Below are 18,961 nucleotides of genomic sequence, written 5' to 3'. Positions count from 1 at the left end.
AAGTCCCAGGCCCAAGTGCTCCTCCTACCTCAGCCTTCTGAGTAGCTGGGACCATAGGTACATACCACCACACCTTAGGTTTTATTATTTTTTTTATTTTTGTAGAGACAGGGTCTCCCTATGTTGCCCAGGCTGGTCTTGAACTCTTGGGCTCAAACAATCCACCTGTCTTGGCCTCCCAGAGTGTTGTGATTACAGATGTGAGCCACTGCGTTTAGCCTACAGATCAATATTAACAGATGAGGCCAGGCGTCGTGGCTCATGCTTGTAATCCCAGCACTTTAGAAGGCACAGGTGGGCTGATCACTTGAGATTAGGAGTTCAAAAACAGCCTGGCCAACATGTTGAAACCCCGTTTCTACTAAAAAAAAAAAAAATACAAAAATTAGCCAGGTGTAGTGGCGTGTGTCTGTAATCCCAGCAACTTGGGAGGCTGAGGTGGGAGAATCTCTTCAACCCGGGAGGCAGAGGTTGCAGTGAGCCTAGATCGTGCCACTGCACTCCAGGCTGGGCAACAGAGCAAGACTCTGTCTCAAAACAAAATTTAACAGATGAGTATTTGTAATAGATTTTGATGATAGGAAACTCCAATTAAGTGAGGTTATTTGTTGAGGTGCTGTCTTCTCAAAAAGAATTTCCTTCTTAGCAGACTTTTATTTAAAAAAATTGTGTGTGTGTGTATTTATTTATTTATTTTGTCATACATGGTCTTCTCTTGTCACCCAGGCTGGAGTGAAGTTGTGTGATCTCGGCTCACTGAAACCTCTACCTCCCGGGTTCAAGTGATTCTTGTGCCTCAACCTCCTAAGTAACTAGGATTACAGGCACCCACCACCACGCCCAGCTAATTTTTGTATTTTTAGTAGAGATGGGTTTTCACCATGTTGGCCAGGCTGGTCTTGAACTCCTGACCTCAAGTGATCCACCCTCAGCCTCCCAACGTGCTGGGATTATAGATGTGAGCCACTGCACCTGGCCTATTATAAAATATTATACTCATTATTGTATCTTGAATTTTGTCAATAAAAAGTTTGTAGAAATTGTTTCTGTATCCAGCCTGGGTGACAGAGTGTCTCCAAAAAAAAAAAAATTGTTTCTGTCTTGTTATGTAAGTATCTATATGATTTTGCCTATTGGCTTGCAAAGACTAAAATATTTGTGACTGAGCCCTTTACAGAAAAAGTTACAGATCCGTATTCTACAGAAGTACTTTTGAAACATGAATGTATGTAGTAATTACTGGGGATCTTGTTAAGATGCAGATTCTGGTTTGGTTGGTTTCTGGAGGAACCCATGATTTTGCATTTCTTAATAAGTGTCTTGATGATACAGTTGCTGCTGGCTCATGCAGTGTAGTTTGAGTAGCAAAGCTCTACTGTTCAGGATTAGCATTTGCTGAGCACCTATTATGTGCCAGGAATTACACCAGGGGCTCTTGCGTATATTGCCTCTTTAAAATATCTTATTAGGGCCGGGCACGGTGGGTCACGCCTGTAATCCCAGCACTTTGGGAGGCTGAGGTGGGCAGATCACGAGGTCAAGAGATCGAGACCATTCTGGTCAACATGGTGCATCCTGGCCAACATGGTGAAACCCCGTCTTTACTGAAAATACAAAAATTAGCTGGGCGTGGTGGTGCGCACCTGTAGTCCCAGTCACTCAGGAGGCTGAGGCAGGAGAATCGTTTGAACTCAGGGGGCGGAGGTTGCAGTGAGCCGAGATCGCGTCACTACACTCCAGCCTGGTGACAGAGTGAGACTCCATCTAAAAAAGAAAAAAAACAAAAAAACAAGAAAAAACTAATTAGAAGATGTTAAGAATTAAGGAAAGATTGTGCTTTTAAGAGTTTTTGGTTAGAAACCCATTGATGCTTGGGTGCATAATTTCCTGTAAGACTTCATGGAAGAGGGTTGAGGTCCTAGAGGAAGCTATACATCTGAGAAAAACAATAGGAAACAAAATATATTATTATTTATTGATCCAGATCAAAAGCAGGGCCTGATGCCCTCATCTTCCATGGTAAATTTCAGTGTGCCATCAACCAGTTATCAAGTCAAAGAGTAGGCATAGTATATAGCACATACATACTTTATAAATATTTTCTTCCAATCTGTTGTTTGCCTTTTCATTTTGTAACCATCTTCTTTTGAACTGGCACCATTTTAAATTTTTGACGAAGTCCAATTTATTGAATTAAGAACTTGAAATTATTATTTGAGACAGGTTCTTGCTGTGTCCCCCAGCCTGGAGTGCAGTGGCGCAATCTTGGCTCACTGCAGCCTCGACCTCCTTGGCTCAAGCAGTCAGCTCCTTAGTAGCTAGAACTACAGATGCGCACTGCCACACCCAGCTAATTTTTGTATTTTTTGTAGAGATGGGGTTTTGCCATGTTGCGCAGGCTGATCTTGAACTCCTGGACTCAAGTGGTTCTCTTGCCTTGGCCTCCCAAAGTGCTAGGATTACAGGCTGGGTGCTAACACACCCAGCCTGTAATTATCATTTTTTTTAAATTGTGACAAAATGTAAAATTTACCATGTTAACTATTTTTAAATGTAAAGTTCAGTGGTATTAAGTACATTCACATTGTTGTGCTACCATCACCACTCTTCATCTGTAGAAATTTTCCGTCTTCCCCAGCTGAAACTCTGTACCCATTAAATACTAACTTCCCATTCCACCACACCCACCAGCCCCTGGCAACCACCTTTTGTGACTGACTTATTTTACTTAGCATAGTATCTTCAGAGTTCTCCTGTTGTAGCATGCCCCCACATTTTCTTCATTTTTCTGGCTGAATAATATTCCATTGTATGTAGATACCACATTTTGTTTATCCATTCATCTGTTGATAGCCACTTGGATTGCTTCTACCTTTAGGCTAATGTGAATAGTGCTGCTGTAAACATGTTTGTACAAATACCTGTTTTAGCCATTGCTTTTGCTTGTATTGGTTATATACTCAGAAGTGAAATTGCCGGATCATATGGTAATTCAGTGTTTCATTTTTTGAGGAACTGCTATACTGTTTTGCACAGTGGCTGCACCATTTTATGTTCTCAGCAGCAATGCACAAGGATTCCAATTTCTCCACATCCTCACTAGCACTTGTATATTTGGGTTTTAGTTTTTGATAACAGCCATCCTAATGGGTATGAAGTGGTATCTCACTGTGATTTTGATTGGCATTTCCCTCATGATTAATGTTGACCATCTTTTCATCTGCTTATTGGTCGTTTGCACACCTTCTTTGGAAAAATTTCTATTCCAGTCTTTTGTCCATTTTTTGGTTGGGTTTTTTTGTTACTGAGTTGTAGAAGTTCTTTATATATTCTGGGTATCAATCCTTTGTCAGATACGTAATTTTCAGATTTCCATTCTGTGGGTTGCCATCTCACTCTGTTGATTATGCCCTTTAGGTGCAAAAGTTTTTAATTTTGATTAAGTCCAACTTACCCATTTTTATTCCTTCCTTCCTCCCTCCCTCCCTCCCTGTCACCCAGGCTGGAGTGCAGTGGTGCGACCTTGGTTCACTGCAGCCTTTGCCTCCCAGGTTCAAGTGAGTCTTGCCTCAGCCTCCTGAGTAACTGAGATTACAGGCACACACCACCATGCTCAGCTAATTTTTTTGTATTTTTAGTAGAGACGGGGTTTCGCCATGTTGGCCAGGCTGGTCTTGAACTGCTGACCTCAAGTGATCTGCTGGCCTTGGCCTCCCAAAATGCTGGGATTTCAGGCATGAGCCTCTGCAGTTGGCCCTATTTTTCTTTAGTTGCCTGTGCTTTTGGTGCTAGATCAAAGAAACCAGTGCTAAATTGAATGCCACGAAACTTTCTCCATATGTTTTCTTCTAAGAGTTAGAAAGTTTTAGGTCTTATATTCAGGCATTTGATCCGTTTTGAGTTAATTTTTGTATACGGTTAAAGTAAGGATCCAACTCAGTTTGTTTGCTTGTGGATATCCAGTTTTCCCTGCACCATTTGTTGAAAAAACTGATCTTTCCCCACTGAATGGTGTTGGTGTTCTTACTGAAAATCATTTCACGTGAGGGTTTGTTTTCTGGTCTCTCTGTTTTATCCCATTGATCTATGTATGTATGTATGTCTGTCTTTATGCCAGTACCATATTCTTATTTTTTAAATGTGATTTAATGTTTTCAAAATAGTCCTGTGCCAGGGAAGGATTGATAGTTTTTTATAAAGCAAAACTTCAATAGATTGTAAGTTTCAGTGCCAAGCTTAAGACTTGACAGACCTGGCATATAATAGGTGTTTGATTTGAGAATCATGTTTGAAGCCAAAGGAGGTCTGAAAAGAAAACAGAAGGCCATGGGGAATATTTGCAGTTAAGAGAGAACAAGAAGGTGATGAGGGGAACAGGTATAGCTGAATTATGAAAACTAGAACTGTTTATGTTTTTGCTTTGGTTTTTCCTCTCAATAAAGGAATAATATACAGTTTCTGATGTAATAGCAAGAAGAGAAAAAATGGAAGCATTGATGATACTAAGGATGATGTGGTTATAAACCAGTTTAAGGGAAGAATTAAATGATAGCACAATAAAATTGAAGCTATGGTAGACTTCTAAAAAGACATAAGCGAGGGCAGAAGGAGACTAGGAGTGAGCAGATGCCAGAGAGGTAGGGTACTTGTGAATACAAGATTTCTTAGATGTCAAGAAGGAATGAGGTCAAAAGCAAGTGTTAAAGGCTTTAGCTTTTTAGAGGGATTTACTTCTTTTTTTGAGCTAGAGGAAGTAGACAGGGGAAGGTATATTTTCAGGTACAGGGATCCAAATAAGCATGAAAGAGTGGCCACCATCCATCTAGTCCTTTATCCAGGTGAGGATAAAAAGTAAGAAAGGCAATTTCAAAAGATAAGATCTATAGGAATAGTTGTTAACCTTTAGGAGAGGAATGTCAGGATGTGTGGAAGGGGGCTAGTATAGTTCAAAAATGTTCCCCAAGTCATTCCGGATTCTGGCAATATCCTTACCTGCTCTCTTTGAGAGCCATTCATTTGTGTTGCTTCTAGGGTTTTTGTCAGAATTAGCAGACTTAGATAAAGTAATTTTTAAGAATTTGTTTGAACTTTATCTAGAATTTGGAATGCTTTAGTCTGCGTAATAACAGTAACATCAGGGTGTTAAATTTTTCCCCTTAATTTTCACGGTGGTTGTTTAATAATAAGTGTTACTTCAGTCATCTGTATGTATGATAAACGTGTCTGTGTTTCATTTACCTGATGGAAACCTAAAACTCAACCATACAAAAAATCTTAAGGATTGTGACAGTAATAAAACAGTTCTTTATAGTTTAAAATGTAGTTATATAAGATATACATAAAATGATTAAGTGATAATGTCACATAGTTACAATTCTGGGTATGCTTAGAATAGGGTGGTTACATTAGGAGAGTAGTATTTTTTAAACTATGGTCCATTATTGGTTTATGAAATCAATTTAATTGCTATTTACTACTGTCACCCCACCCTTTTTTAAATGGACTGGAATAGACTAGAAAATAGTTGTTGTACAGGACTCTTACTACTGCATTGCAGTAAGATTAGGTATTCTGTGAAACTTTTAAATATATGAATGTTTGTAACTGTGTATGAATTAGATGGAAAATACATTTCTTTCTGTGAGTTGCAGCCAAAAGTGTTGGAAATCCATTGTAGGATGTTTTGATAAGTTGATGTGTGCGTTTAAAAATAAAGTCTTTCAATTTCATCTGCTTGTAGCATTCCTAAATTTTTAACGTCTTAACTAATCACATATATATATTTGTGTAAGTATAAAGTATACACACATACATATATATGTGTACATATGTATATTTTTTTTCTTAATAGGTGCAATGGATGAGCTTCATAGTCTGGATCCAAGAAGGCAAGAGTTATTGGAAGCTAGATTTACTGGAGTTGCAAGTGGGAGCACTGGGAGTACTGGCAGTTGCAGTGTTGGAGCTAAAGTGAGCAAAATTTTCATCTTTATTTGACAGTCTTTCTTTGTATTAAATGGTCTAAAATAGTATGTAAAGGATTCCTACATATGTGCTTAACAGCAAATGTAACTTTTATAATGTATAGAATAAGATCAGTGTTCATAAACCTGTTTTGAATATAGTATACCATATTTCAGGGGCATTAGGCATTATGTTATAATACACCATAATATGTTTCAGGGATAAAAAGGAGATCGGTAGATTGTACTGCCGGTCTCCCACAATGTACTTCCTTACCCTACCTGCCTTTATTATCCATGGTCCTATCTGTACATCTAATCCACTGTTTCTAATTGCTGCATAAAACTTTAATAGCGTATATCTTTTAGGCCAGGAGTCCTCAACCCTGGGCCGAGGACCAGTGCTAGTCCTGTTAGGAACCTGGCCGCACAGCAGGAGCTGAGCGGCAGGAGAGTGAGCACTACTGCCTGAGCTCCACCTCCTGTTAGATTTGGTGGTGTTAGGTTCTCATAGGAGCATGAACTCTATTGTGAATTGCGCACATGCGAGGGATCCAGGTTGTGCACTCCTTATGAGAATCTAATGCCTGATCTGAGGTGGAATAGTTTCATCTCTAAACCATTCCCCACCCCACCCCACCCCCTATTTTTCATTGAAAAATTGTCTTCCACGAAATTGATCCTGGGTGCCAAAAAGGTTCGGTATCTTTGTGTTCAGCCTTTCAGTGATAGACCCAGATTGTCTACCTCAAACTGTGATGAGTTTTCATGTACTTGGGCTCTTACGGACCTTTGTGACCATTTATGTAGAATGTATTCCCAAGAGCACAATTGCTAGATCATAGGGTATGTATCGACTAAAATTGGATAAATAGAAGGTTGATGTTCAGAACAGTTGTACTAATCTGCATTTTCAGCGGAGTGCATGAGTATTTCTGTATTTCCATATCGCAGAAACACTTGACACCATCCACATTCCTCATCATTTAAGTATAAAATATCTTTTTGTTTTATTTGTACCATCAATTATTTTGAGAATTTCTTCTTCTTCTTCTTCTTCTTCTTCTTTTCTTTTTTTTTTAAGGGAGTCTCACTCTGTCGCCCAGGCTGGAGTGCAGTGGCACGATCTCATCTCACTGCAACCTCCGCCTCCCAGGTTCAAGTGATTGTGATTCTCCTGCCTCAGCCTCCGAAATAGCTGGGATTACAGGTGCCCACCCCCACGCCTAGCTAATTTTTAGTAGAGACGGGGTTTCACCATGCTGGCCAGGCTGGTCTTGAACTCCTGACCTCAGGTGATCCCCACTCACCTCGGCCTCCCAAAGTGCTGGCCTTACAGGTGTGAGCCACCACGCTCGGCCTATTTTGAGTATTTCTTTGTATGCTTGTTAACTTGTTGGGAGTCTTAGAAATTATTTTAATTCTTTGTCTGTTTTTATATTAGTATTACTTTCTTTTTTGAACTGATTTTCCCATGTTCCATGTATATTCTACATGTTGATTTCTTGTTGACTTCATGCATCATAAGTAACTTCTCCCACTTTGTCATATGTCTCTTACTTTGTTCATGGTCTCTGTTGAACTGGAGTTGTGTGAATTCATAGCACATTGAACTTTCTAAATTTGTTGTAATCAGTCTCACCAATTTTTTGCCTTACGGTTTATACCTCCGAAGTTTTGACTAACCCTTGGTATTTAACAAAAATAAACATCACCATTAACCATTTGGGTCAAATGGACCGTTTTGTATTTTTATATTTATAAGTTATTTTACTACTAATTTATAGACACAGGAATAAAAGTATTATGAAAAACAACTTTATTAGATATTTTAATAAGAATTACATTTGGTATCAAGTAAATTTTGGCTCACAAACATAAAAGATGAAAGAATACTGTGATACGTCCTTTGAGCATAATGAGGTGGTCCAGAATATGGTTGCAGAATATTATATGATGCAGTCCTTATTGCGTTTTCTTTTTTTCCTTATAAATATATTGTTCAATTCATTGATTCTTGAATTTGAGAAAATTCGTCTAGGTTTATGTTATCTGATTATCTGGGATTTTACCAATAGTATCACCACCATCAGCTTCAGAGTCTAGACATGGTACTGTTGGTGTTTATTTTCTGATTCATCTAATAATTGTAAGATGTATTCCTCTGTCATTTTCTTCTCTTAGCCATCGTGGGTGGAAAATGAAAATTTTTGAATTCTTTGGTGGAGTCAGTGAAAGCCAAGATTAGACTATAAAGATGGTATTCTAGTCTTTCAAAAATATTCTTAAAAGATGAAGCATGGTGAAAGATGATGCAGTACTTGAAAGATAATGGAAGGCAAGAAGAAAATTGAAAGATGATTTATTTTACTATTGCACCATCCTTGTAGGTTATTAAATCTGTATTTTTCTGTTGTTTCCATAACAAACGAAGTAAACTTAGGTGTTTAAAACAACACAAATTTACTATAGTTTTGTAGGTTAGAAGTCTATTACTAGTTTTATGGGCTAAAATCAAGGTGTTTATAGGTCTGTAATCCTTTGTGGAGGCTCAAGGGGAGGGTTAGTTTCCTTGCCTTTTTTAGTTTCTTCTTTTTTTTTCCCCCTCTGAGACAGGGTCTGGCTCTGTCACTCAGGCTGGAGTGCAGTGGGGTGATCTCGGCTCACTGCACCTTCTGCCTCCCGGGGTCAGGTGATTCTCCCACCTTAGCCTCCCCAGTAGCTGGCACTACAGGTATGTGCCACCATGCCCAGCTAATTTTTGTATTTTTAGTAGTGAAGAGGTTTCACCTTGTTACCCAGGCTGGTCTTGAACACCTGGGCTCAGGTGATTTGCCTACCTCGGCCTCCCAAAGTTTTGGAATACAGCTGTGAGCCACTGCACCTGGCCACCTTTTTTGGTTTCTAGAGGCTGCTGTGTTCTTTGGCTTGGCTATTCCTCCAGTTTCAAAGCCAACAACAGCCCATCTCCTTGACCATTCTTCTAAAGTCACATCTCTGACAACAGTCTGGAATGGTTGGGTCTCTACTTTTATGTACTGATGTGATTAGAGTAGACCAACCCGGATAATCTGGGATAATCTTCCCCAACTCAAAAGCCTTACCCTTAGTCACTTCTGCAGAGTCCTTTTTTTGCCATGTTAAGGTAATATAGTCACAGGCTCTGGGATTTAGGGCGTGTGTATCATTGGGGAAATTATTCTGCCTACCATACACCATCATTCTTCATTTTTTTCTTTGATTTTTTATTTTGTTTTTTAGTATAGTTGGGAATAATTGATGAAAATAATAAGTAATGATGAAGTAATTCCTAGTATGTGATAAATTCAAAATATAGGAAAAATAAGATCTGTGAGATTCCATAATATATTTTAGATTTATGAAAGGGTCCATTTGACATCTGATACTTGCAAGATAGAATGAGTTTTATTCTATTAACAATAAATATAATTTTTGTTTTTTGGGTGATCCCTAAGAATAAAAGTCCTCAAATATCAGTCTTTACAAATACTTAGAATGGCTCAAAAAAGAAATTCAAAAACTAAAAATTGATCTCATAGACCTTGATGGTATTCTAATTGTTAAAAACTGCTTCTCCATCCCTGGGCCATAAAGATATTCTACAGTTTCTGTTATTAATTTTGTAGGTTTACTGTCATACTTGCTCTGTAATCCATCTAGGGTCCACCTTTTATATAGTATTGGTAGTGATCCAGTTTTATTTTTCTCCATCTAGTGAACAAGTTTTCTCCACAGTGCTTCTTAAATCATCTTTTTTTTTTAGTGATTTGTGATGCCATCTTTATCATACATATGACTTACATAATTAACACATATGATTTACATATATTTGATAAGTGTATGTGGGCCGGGTGTGGTGGCTCATGCCTATAATCCCAGCACTTTGGGAGGCCGAGGCCGGTGGATCACTCGAGATCGGGAGTTCAAGACTAACCTGGTGAACATGGTGAAACCCCATCTCTACTAAAAAATACAAAAAATTAGCTGTGCATGGTAGCAGATGCCTATAATTCCAGCTACTCGGGAGGCTGAGGCAGGAAAATTGCTTGAACCCAGGAGATGGAGGTTGCAGTGAGCTGAGATCGCGCCATTGCACTCCATCCTGGGTGACGAGAATGAGACTCCATCTCAAAAAAAGAAAAAAAGAAAGTATATGTGGTTGCCATGTATATATAGGATATAGGTTTGTCTCTGAAATGTCTCTGATGTCCCAGTGGTCTGTGTTCTTGTGCTCCAATATCACGTTAAAAATACTATCATATTTTGGTATGTCTTTTTTATATGGTAGAGTAAAATCTCTTGTTTACTCATTTTCTAGGGTTGACTTTGTTCTTTATGGATCTTTAGTCTTTCATAAAATTTAAGCATCTCTATATTCTTGATAGCATTTGCGAATTCTTCTATTGTAGCTTTTTTGTGTCTTTTTCCTTAAAATATTCGAATGTAATTCTAATTTTGAATGCATTCAATTTGTACATTAGAGACTACTAGCATCTTTGTAAGATTAGGTTATCCTATTTAAGTACATGAAATGTCTCCCTGTTTATTCAGTTCTCCCCATAGACTTCTTAGGAATTTTTGGCTATTAGATCCTTTAAATTTTGTTGTTAATCTGTTTTTAATTATATTTTCTAGTTGATTATTGCTGGCTTAGGATGCTTTTAATTTTTATAGTTTGGTCTTGTATCTGGCAGTTTTGCTGTTGTTCTCTTTTATTGTTTGTAATGGTTTGTTGGTTCTGTAGATTTAAGAGAAATAATTATCTTCCAAAAATGATAGTTTAATCTCTTATACCTTAAATATGTATTTTTTCCTTATCTTGGTCATGACCTTGAATGCTGTGTCTTGTTCTTGCCTTGAAAGAGGAATTGTCTGAAGTTTCTTCATTAAGCGTAATGTTTGCTCTAGGTTTCAATTATGTAACTATGCCCAAATTAAAGAAGAGCTTTTATATTCCTGTTTAGTTAAGGAGATTTTGTTTGTTTTAAAAATTATAAATAGTTTTGAACTTAGGAAAGTCTATTTTCAGTGTTGATTAAAAGACTCAGGTTTTTCTCCTTTGGATTATTAATATGATAATCTAATAGATTCTTAAAATGTTGAACCTTGTTTGCATTTCTGGGATAAACCATACTTGATATGATGTACTATTTAAAAAACACTTATCAGGCCAGGCGTGGTGGCTCACACCTGTAATCCCAGCACTTTGGGAGGCCGAGGTGGGCAGATCACGAGGTCAGGAGTTTGAGACCAACCTGGCCAATATGGTGAAACCCTGTCTCTACTAAAAATACAAGAATTAGCTGGGCATGGTGGTGTTCACCTCGGGACCCAACTACTCGGGAGGCTGAGGCAGGAGAATTGCTTGAACCCGGCAGGCGGAGGTTGCAGTGAGCCAAGATCATGGCACTGCACTCCAGCCTGGGCCACAGAGAGAGACTGTCTCAAAATAAACCAAAACCAACCAACCAACCAACCAAAGAAAACCCCACCATTTATTGGATTTAATACATGATTAATTATTTAGGATTTTTACATATATGCTTTAAGAGAAATGCATGTACCAACTGGAAGAATGTAGTTCAGTGAGTTTTGACAAATGTATACACTTGTGTAATCTACATTCCTCTGAAGATACAGAACATTTTCATTACCCTACCATATCTGGTTTATAATTCACTATCACATTAGCCTCACAAAATGAACTGGGCCCCTTTCATTATTTTTGGTTTTTTCAGCATCCTGTATATGATAGGAAATGTTCATGAGAATATGAGTAGACACTTGTAAAACTATCTTGGCCTGGAGTTTGTTTAGAATGGAGACTTTTTTTTTTTTTTGAATATAGGGGCTCACTTGTCACCCAGGCTGGAGTGCAGGGGTGTGATCTTGGCTCACTGCAACTTATGCTTCCCAGGCTCAAACAGTCCCTCCATCTCAGCCTCCCAAGTAGCTGGGACTACAGGCGCTTGCACCACGACACTCGGCTAGTTTTTTGTTGTTGCGGACTTTTTTTTGTAGAGACCAGGTTTTATCACGTACCCAGACTTATCTCAAACTCTTGACTGAAGCGATCCACCTGTCTTGGCCTCTCAACGTGCTGGGATTATAGGTGTGAGCCACTGTGCTCAGCCAGGGAGATCTTTTACTGTCATTTTAATTTCTTTTTTTTTTTTTTTTGAGATGGAGTCTCGCTCTGTCGCCCAGACTGGAGTGCAGTGGCGCGATCTGGGTTCACTGCAACCTCCACCTCCCAGGTTCACGCCATTCTCCTGCCTCAGCCTCCCGAGTAGCTGGGACTGCAGGCACCCGCCACCACGCCTGCCTAATTTTTTTTGTATTTTTAGTAGAGACAGGGTTTCACCGTGTTAGCCAGGGTGGTCTTGATCTCCTGGCCTCGTGATCCGCCCGCCTCGGCCTCCCAAAGTGCTGGGATTACAGGCGTGAGCCACCGCACCCGGCCTAATTTCTTTAATATTTAGTTCATTAATTCATTTCATGTAAGCTTTTAAACTTATTAGTATATATTTATAATACTTTTAAAAACCTCCTTTGTTACTTTCTTTCTTCATATTCTCCTTTTCTGTTCATTCTTGCCAGAACTTTGTTTAATGAATATTTCAAATAAACAAATTTTTGTTTTAATGTTTTTCACTTTTTTCCTTCTCCCTTTTCCCCAGTGATTTCTGCCTTCATAATTTACTTGTTAGTTTGGATTTGCTTCTGTGGCTCTTCTTCCAGCTATTGAATTGAATATTTAGTTTATTTACTTGTATATAGACATAATTAACATACAGTAAAATACATAGCTCTTATGTGTTTGGTTGTGGAACTTTCTCCCCACGGTTTTTATTAAGGTATAATTATCAATTAGTAAAATTACCCTTTTTTTTTACTGTATAGTTCTGTTGTAAGATTTGACAAATGTATATAATTGCATAACCACCATCACAATTAAGATATTAAATAGTTTATTTCACCAAAATATTTTCCCATACCCCTTTGTAGTCAACTCCTCTAGGTTGCCTCTGGCAACCACTGATCTGTTTTCTGTTCTTTTTGTTTAGGTTTTTAAGAAATGTTATATAAATGGGTACATATTGCAATATGTACCTTTTTGAGTATGGCTTCTTTTAACTTAGCATAATGCCTTCATTTGAGATTGATCCATGTTGTTGGATGTTGGACCCTTTTGAATACTAAATAGTATTCTGCTGTATGAAGATAAACACTTCTTTGTAGTCCATTTTCTGTTTATTTTTTGAGACAGAGTCTTGCTCTGTCGCCCAACTGGAGTGCAGTGGCACAATCTTGGCTCACTGCAACCTCCACTTCCCGGGTTCAAGTGATTCTTGTGCCTCAGCCTCCTGAGTAGCTGGGATTACAGGCATGTTCCCCCATGCCCAGCTAATTTTTGTATTTTTAGTAGAGAAGGGGTTCACCCTGTTGGTCAGGCTGGTCTCAACTCCTGACCTCAAGTAATCCACCTGCCTTGGCTTCCCCAAAGTGCTGGCATTATAGGAATGAGCCATCGCGCCTGGCCTTTTTAGTCCATTTTCTAGATGAGGAACATTTGTGTTGTTTCCAGTGTTTTGATAATTAGGAATAAAGGTATTGTAACCATTTGCGTATTCAACCTCCTGAGCTCAGGTAATCCTCCCAGCTCAGCCTCCCAAGAAGCTGGGACCACAGGTGTGCACCACCACGCCTGGCTAATGTTTTGAAGAGATAGGGGTTTCATCATGTTGCCCTTAGATTTGGAAATTGTTTAGTGTAAGTAATACAAAAAACAAAATATAGAACACTTCCATCCCTCCAGAGTTTTCTTCTGCCCCTTTCCAGTCAGTTCCCTCTTGTCAAACCCTTTCCCCCAGCTCTTATCTAATTTTTGTCGCTACACTGCCTGTACTTGGATTCCATATACAGTAAATAAAAGTATGTAGTATATTCTTTTGTGTCTGGCATCCTTTATTTAACATAGTATTTTTGAGATTTATCCACGTTGTTGCTGTTTTAGTAGTTAATTCTTTTTGTTGATGAATAGAATTCCATTGTGTGAATATACCACAGTTATGCATTTAGTAGAGTGGTATTTGGATGTTTTCATTTTGCCTGTTATAAGTAAGATTACGATAAACATTTTGGTACAAATGTTTTGGTAACATGTTTTCATTTCTCTTGGGAAGATACTTAGCTGGATAGATGTATATTTAACTTGATAAGAAACTGCCAGATTTCCAAAGTGTTTGTACCTGTATATAAACTTTGTTCTGCATCCTCCCTGACATTTTGTTGTGATTCCTTTTCATTTTAGTGTAGTGGGTGTGAAGTAATATCAGCTCGTTTATTTTAACTTTTCTTGTTTCTTGATTAATGCTATCCTTCCAAGAACTGCTGTTGTAACTGTTCCGTAAGTTTTGATGGGTGCTATTTTAATTAATGTTCAGATCTGTATATTTCATAATTACCTTTGTTTCCTTTTTAACACAAGGGTTATTAATATAGGATATTTTGAGCTATCTTTTGTTATGGATTTTCAATCTGTTGCATTACAGTTGGAAAGTAGTTTGTATGACATCAGTCCCTGAATGTGCCTCATTTTAGAAACATTTCATATCTGATAGCTCTTAATTGTATTTGTTCAGATCTTAAGACATCTCCTTGTGTTGTCAACTTGGTGTATCTTTTTCTGAAGGAGGTGTGTTAAAATATTTAACTGATGATTCATGTATATCTACTTGCCATTCATTTGTTTTTGCTTGATACATTTTGAGGCAGTATTTTTACATGTGTATCTCTTGTTCTATTCTTTTTATGACTGTACACTACTTACTGTTAACTTTAGCTTTCTTTTGGATATTTGTTTTAGGTATATAGTTTTCTATTTTATTTTTGCTCTCTTTAAATGTGTTTCTTGGGGCTGGGAGTAGTGGCTCATGCCTGTAGTCCCAGCACTTTGGGAGGTCGAGGCAGGTGGATCACTTGAGCCCAGGAGTTCAAGACCAGCCTGGGCAACATGATGAAACCCTATCTCTTCAAAACATTAGCCAGGCGTGGTGGTGCGCACCTGTGGTCCCAGCTTCTTGGGAGGCTGAGTTGGGAGGATTACTTGAGCTCAGGAGGTTGAGACTGCAGTGAGCTGAGATCATGCTACTTCACTCCAGCTTGGACGACAGAGTGAGACCCTGTCTCATTAAAAAAAAAAAAAATACATGTATTTCTTGTAGACATCATACGTTTTTTGATACAATAGGAGCATTCAACTCTCTTAAATGGTGAGTTTTGTTTATTACATTTTTTGTAATTATTATTTTCTGACTCGGTTCTGCTATCTGTTGCCTAATGTCGTCGTCTTGTACTTTATGCGTTTTCCATTGGACAAATGTGAATTTTTTTTCTTGATGTTTTAAAGTTACATATTCTAGGCCGGGCGTGGTGGCTCAAGCCTGTAATCCCAGCACTTTGGGAGGCCGAGACGGGCGGATCACGAGGTCAGGAGATCGAGACCATCCTGGCTAACACGGTGAAACCCCGTCTCTATTAAGAAATACAAAAAAAAACTAGCCGGGCGAGGTGGCGGGCGCCTGTAGTCCCAGCTACTCGGGAGGCTGAGGCCGGAGAATGGCGTGAACCCGGGAGGCGGAGCTTGCAGTGAGCTGAGATCCGGCCACTGCACTCCAGCCTGGGTGACAGAGCGAGACTCCGTCTCAAAAAAAAAAAAATAAAATAAAAAATAAATAAATAAATAAATAAAGTTACATATTCTATTTGTAGTATTATGACAGTATACTCAGTATAGTATATGAGTGTAGAGTGTCATTGTAACACCAAAAATGCTCTTTCAAACTGCATTCCTGTGGGTTTTTTCCCTTTAAGATTTTTTTTTACTACTTTTTACTTTGAAAATAATCTATACCTATAGATAAGTTGAAAATGTAGTATAAAGAATGCCATCATATTCTTTATCTAGATTTAAAAGATATAAACAGTTTTGCTTAATTTGTGTTCATATACATCTTTACCATCTTTCTCTGGTATTGCTGTGGTCTCCTGGCTGCTGCTGTTTTTTTTTGTTTTTTTTTTTTTTTCTTTGAGAGAGGGGTCTCATTCTGTCACCCAGGCTGGAGTGTGGTGACACAATCTTGGCTCACTGCAGCCTCTGCCTCCCAGGCTCAAGTGATCCTCTTGCCTAAGCCTCCTGAGTAGCTTGGACAATAGGCAAGTGCCACCATGCCTGGCTAAGTTTTTTGTATTTTTTTTAGAGATGAGTCTCACTATGTTGCCCAGGCTGGCATTTAACTCCTGGGCTCAAGCAGTCTGCCCACCTTGGCCTCCCAGAATGCTGGGATTACAGGCATAAGCCTCTGTGCCTGACTAGCTCCTTTTTTTAATTCAGTTGTTATAATTCATTATTGTCTTTGAAACTCAGATTGTCCCAAATTTGGCCAGTGGAAACTCCTTCACATGGTCACTTTAGAGATCTTTTATCAGTCTTTGGTTTTCAGACACAAGACATTTCTGGCTTACCTCATCCATTTCTGCGTTGAATATGAGCAGACATTCTCCAAGGATTCCTGGTTCATTTTAGTGAATAATGGTACTTAGGAACCAACATCTAGGTGCTAGTTATGCTTGTTGTTATAATACATAATAGTCTCTTAGAAGAATGCCAGCCAATATAGAATCAGAACACTCATCATTTGGCATCCCCAATGTAATTATTAAGGCAAGGATCATCAATGGATGCTAATACCATTTAGTAAAATGTTTTCAAGAGCAGTATATTTACAAAGTCCTAATGTTTTACCCCATAGATTAGTTATTACAAAAGAGAAATGTGTTTAAAATGGACACCATTTCTCACCACCATAATAATCAAGATCAGACTTTTCATTGGCATATTATCTCAGAGAATCTGACATTGTATGTGCCTCCTAAGGTGGTGCGGTAGGAGTTACACAAATCACCTCTGTTTTTAATGCTGGAAATATTTGATTTGAATTTAATTATGAGACAACACTCCTGGGACACTGCTAGACAACTGGCCTGGACTCATTAAAGTATTCAGTGCCTTAAAGAACAAAGAGAGGTAAATGGAATTGTTGTAGATTGAATGAGGCTAAAGAGACATAGCAATCAGATGTAGTGTGTGAATCTGAATCCTGATTTGCTCCCGGACTGGGGGAAAACAGTTATAAAGGACATTTTTGTGACAATAGGGGAAATTCGAGTATAGGTGTATGTTGGATGAAGATACTGAATTAATGTTGGTTTTACTCTTTTGTCTTTTGGGTAAGTTGTAATTTTGAAAATTGATTTAAGAGCAAATATGGGTGAAGCTACAGAATGTATGACAGTTGTGACATTCATGGACTCCTGTAATGTTTAGAGTGATGATGATAATGTGCTTGTGAGATGCAGTATTATTAGGCAAATTTTAATAATAGATTTTAATAATCAAGAGTTTGTAATTTGGAAGTAAAAACTAGAATCTAAGGATCAAATTGCTGGTAGCCACGGTGCTCTAGGAGAGAGGGGCAGGGAGAAAGGTAAATACCTTATCTAGGAGTATTGATTTATCCATAGAGAAAATTAGAGCAGTATATTTGCTGAAAGCAAGAAAGTGAGCACAAGCAACAGATACTGTACATAGAAGCTTCATTTTTTGTTTTTCTGCTTTTATTGTTTTTAATTGATAGAGTAATTTTACATATTTATGGAGTACAGTGTGGTATTACATGTATAGACAATGTGTAATGATCAGATCAGGGTAACAAGCAAATCTGTCATCACTTCAAACATTTATCATTTCTTTGTGATGGGAACATTCAAAATCTGCTCTTCCAGCTATTTGAAGATATACAATAAATTGTTGTTAATTATAGTCTTCCTATAGTGCTATAGAACACTAGGACTTACTCTTGCTTTCCAGCTGTACTTTTATATTCATTAATCAACTGTTGGCTGTCCCCTCCCGCCTACTCTTCCCTACCTCTATTCTGTTCTCTACTTATAAGATCAGCCTTTTTGGTTTCTGCATATGAGTGAGAACATGCAGTATTTATCTTTCTGTGCCTGGCTAATTTCACTTAACAATGTCCTCCAAGCTCATCAATGTTGCTGTGAATGAGAGAAATTTTTTTAATGATGAGATAGTATTCCATTGTGTATGTATACCAGATTTTCTTTATCCATTTGTCTGTTGATGGACACTTGGATTGATTCCATACTTCAGCTATTATGAATCATGTTACAGTAAACATGGGAATGCAGGTATCTCTTCAGCATATTGATTTCCTTTCCTTTGGGTATACCCAGTAGTAGGATTGCTGGATCTGGTAGTTCTATCTTGTTTTTAAGGAACCTCCGTATTTTTTTCCATAATGGCTATACTAATTCGCACTTCCATCAACAGTGTAGGAGGGTTTCCCTTTCTCTGCATCCTTGCTAGTATTTGTTACTTTTTGTCTTTTTTTTTCTTTTTTGAGACGGAGTCTCGCTCTGTTGTCAGGCTGGAGTGCACAGTCTCGGGGCTCACTGCGACCTCCGCCCCTGGTTTCAAGTGATTCTCCTGCCTCAGCCTCCTGAGTACGCACGCCACCACGCCCAGCTAATTTTTGTATTTTTGGTAGAGATGGCATTTCACCGTGTTGGCCAGGCTGGTCTCAAGCTCCTAACCTCAAGTGGTCTGCCCGCCTCGGCCTCCCAAAGCACTGGGATTACAGGCATGAGCCACTGTGCACAGCCAAGCATTTTTTAATATACCTGTTAAAATTTGTATGGTTTTTGTGTGGTTCTTCTTTCAAGAAATGTCTTTGCCCATTTTTAGATTGGATTATTTATTGTTTTGCTGTTGAGTTGTTTGAGTTCCCTGTAAATTCTGGATATTATTCCCTTCTCAGATGAATAGTTTACCAATCACTTTCTTCCATTCTGCAGGTTGTCTCTTCACTTTATGATTGTTTCCTTTCCTGTGA

At 38.4% G+C, this 18,961-nt stretch overlaps 1 protein-coding gene across 7 annotated transcripts in view; it reads left to right on the top strand.

Moving 5' to 3' along the window:
• TLK1 (tousled like kinase 1) overlaps positions 1-18,961 on the top strand; it is a 168,459-nt gene that overhangs the window by 37,458 nt on the left and 112,040 nt on the right. For 6 of the 7 annotated variants that reach the window (XR_012421213.1, XR_012421212.1, XM_045368283.3 and 3 more), the window contains one exon: positions 5,852-5,970. The exons of the other annotated variant lie outside the window; for it this stretch is intronic. Coding sequence is in view for 4 of the 6 variants with exons in the window: in XM_045368283.3 (XP_045224218.1) it covers positions 5,852-5,970 (119 nt within the window). In the remaining 2 variants the exon portion in view is untranslated. The remainder of the gene's footprint in view (positions 1-5,851; positions 5,971-18,961) is intronic. 7 annotated transcript variants of the gene reach the window in all.

The sequence above is a fragment of the Macaca fascicularis genome, chromosome 12 (assembly GCF_037993035.2).
Source record: "Macaca fascicularis isolate 582-1 chromosome 12, T2T-MFA8v1.1".
In the NCBI taxonomy this organism is placed as follows: Eukaryota; Metazoa; Chordata; class Mammalia; order Primates; family Cercopithecidae; genus Macaca; species Macaca fascicularis.
This window is presented reverse-complemented; position numbering and strand designations above follow the sequence as displayed.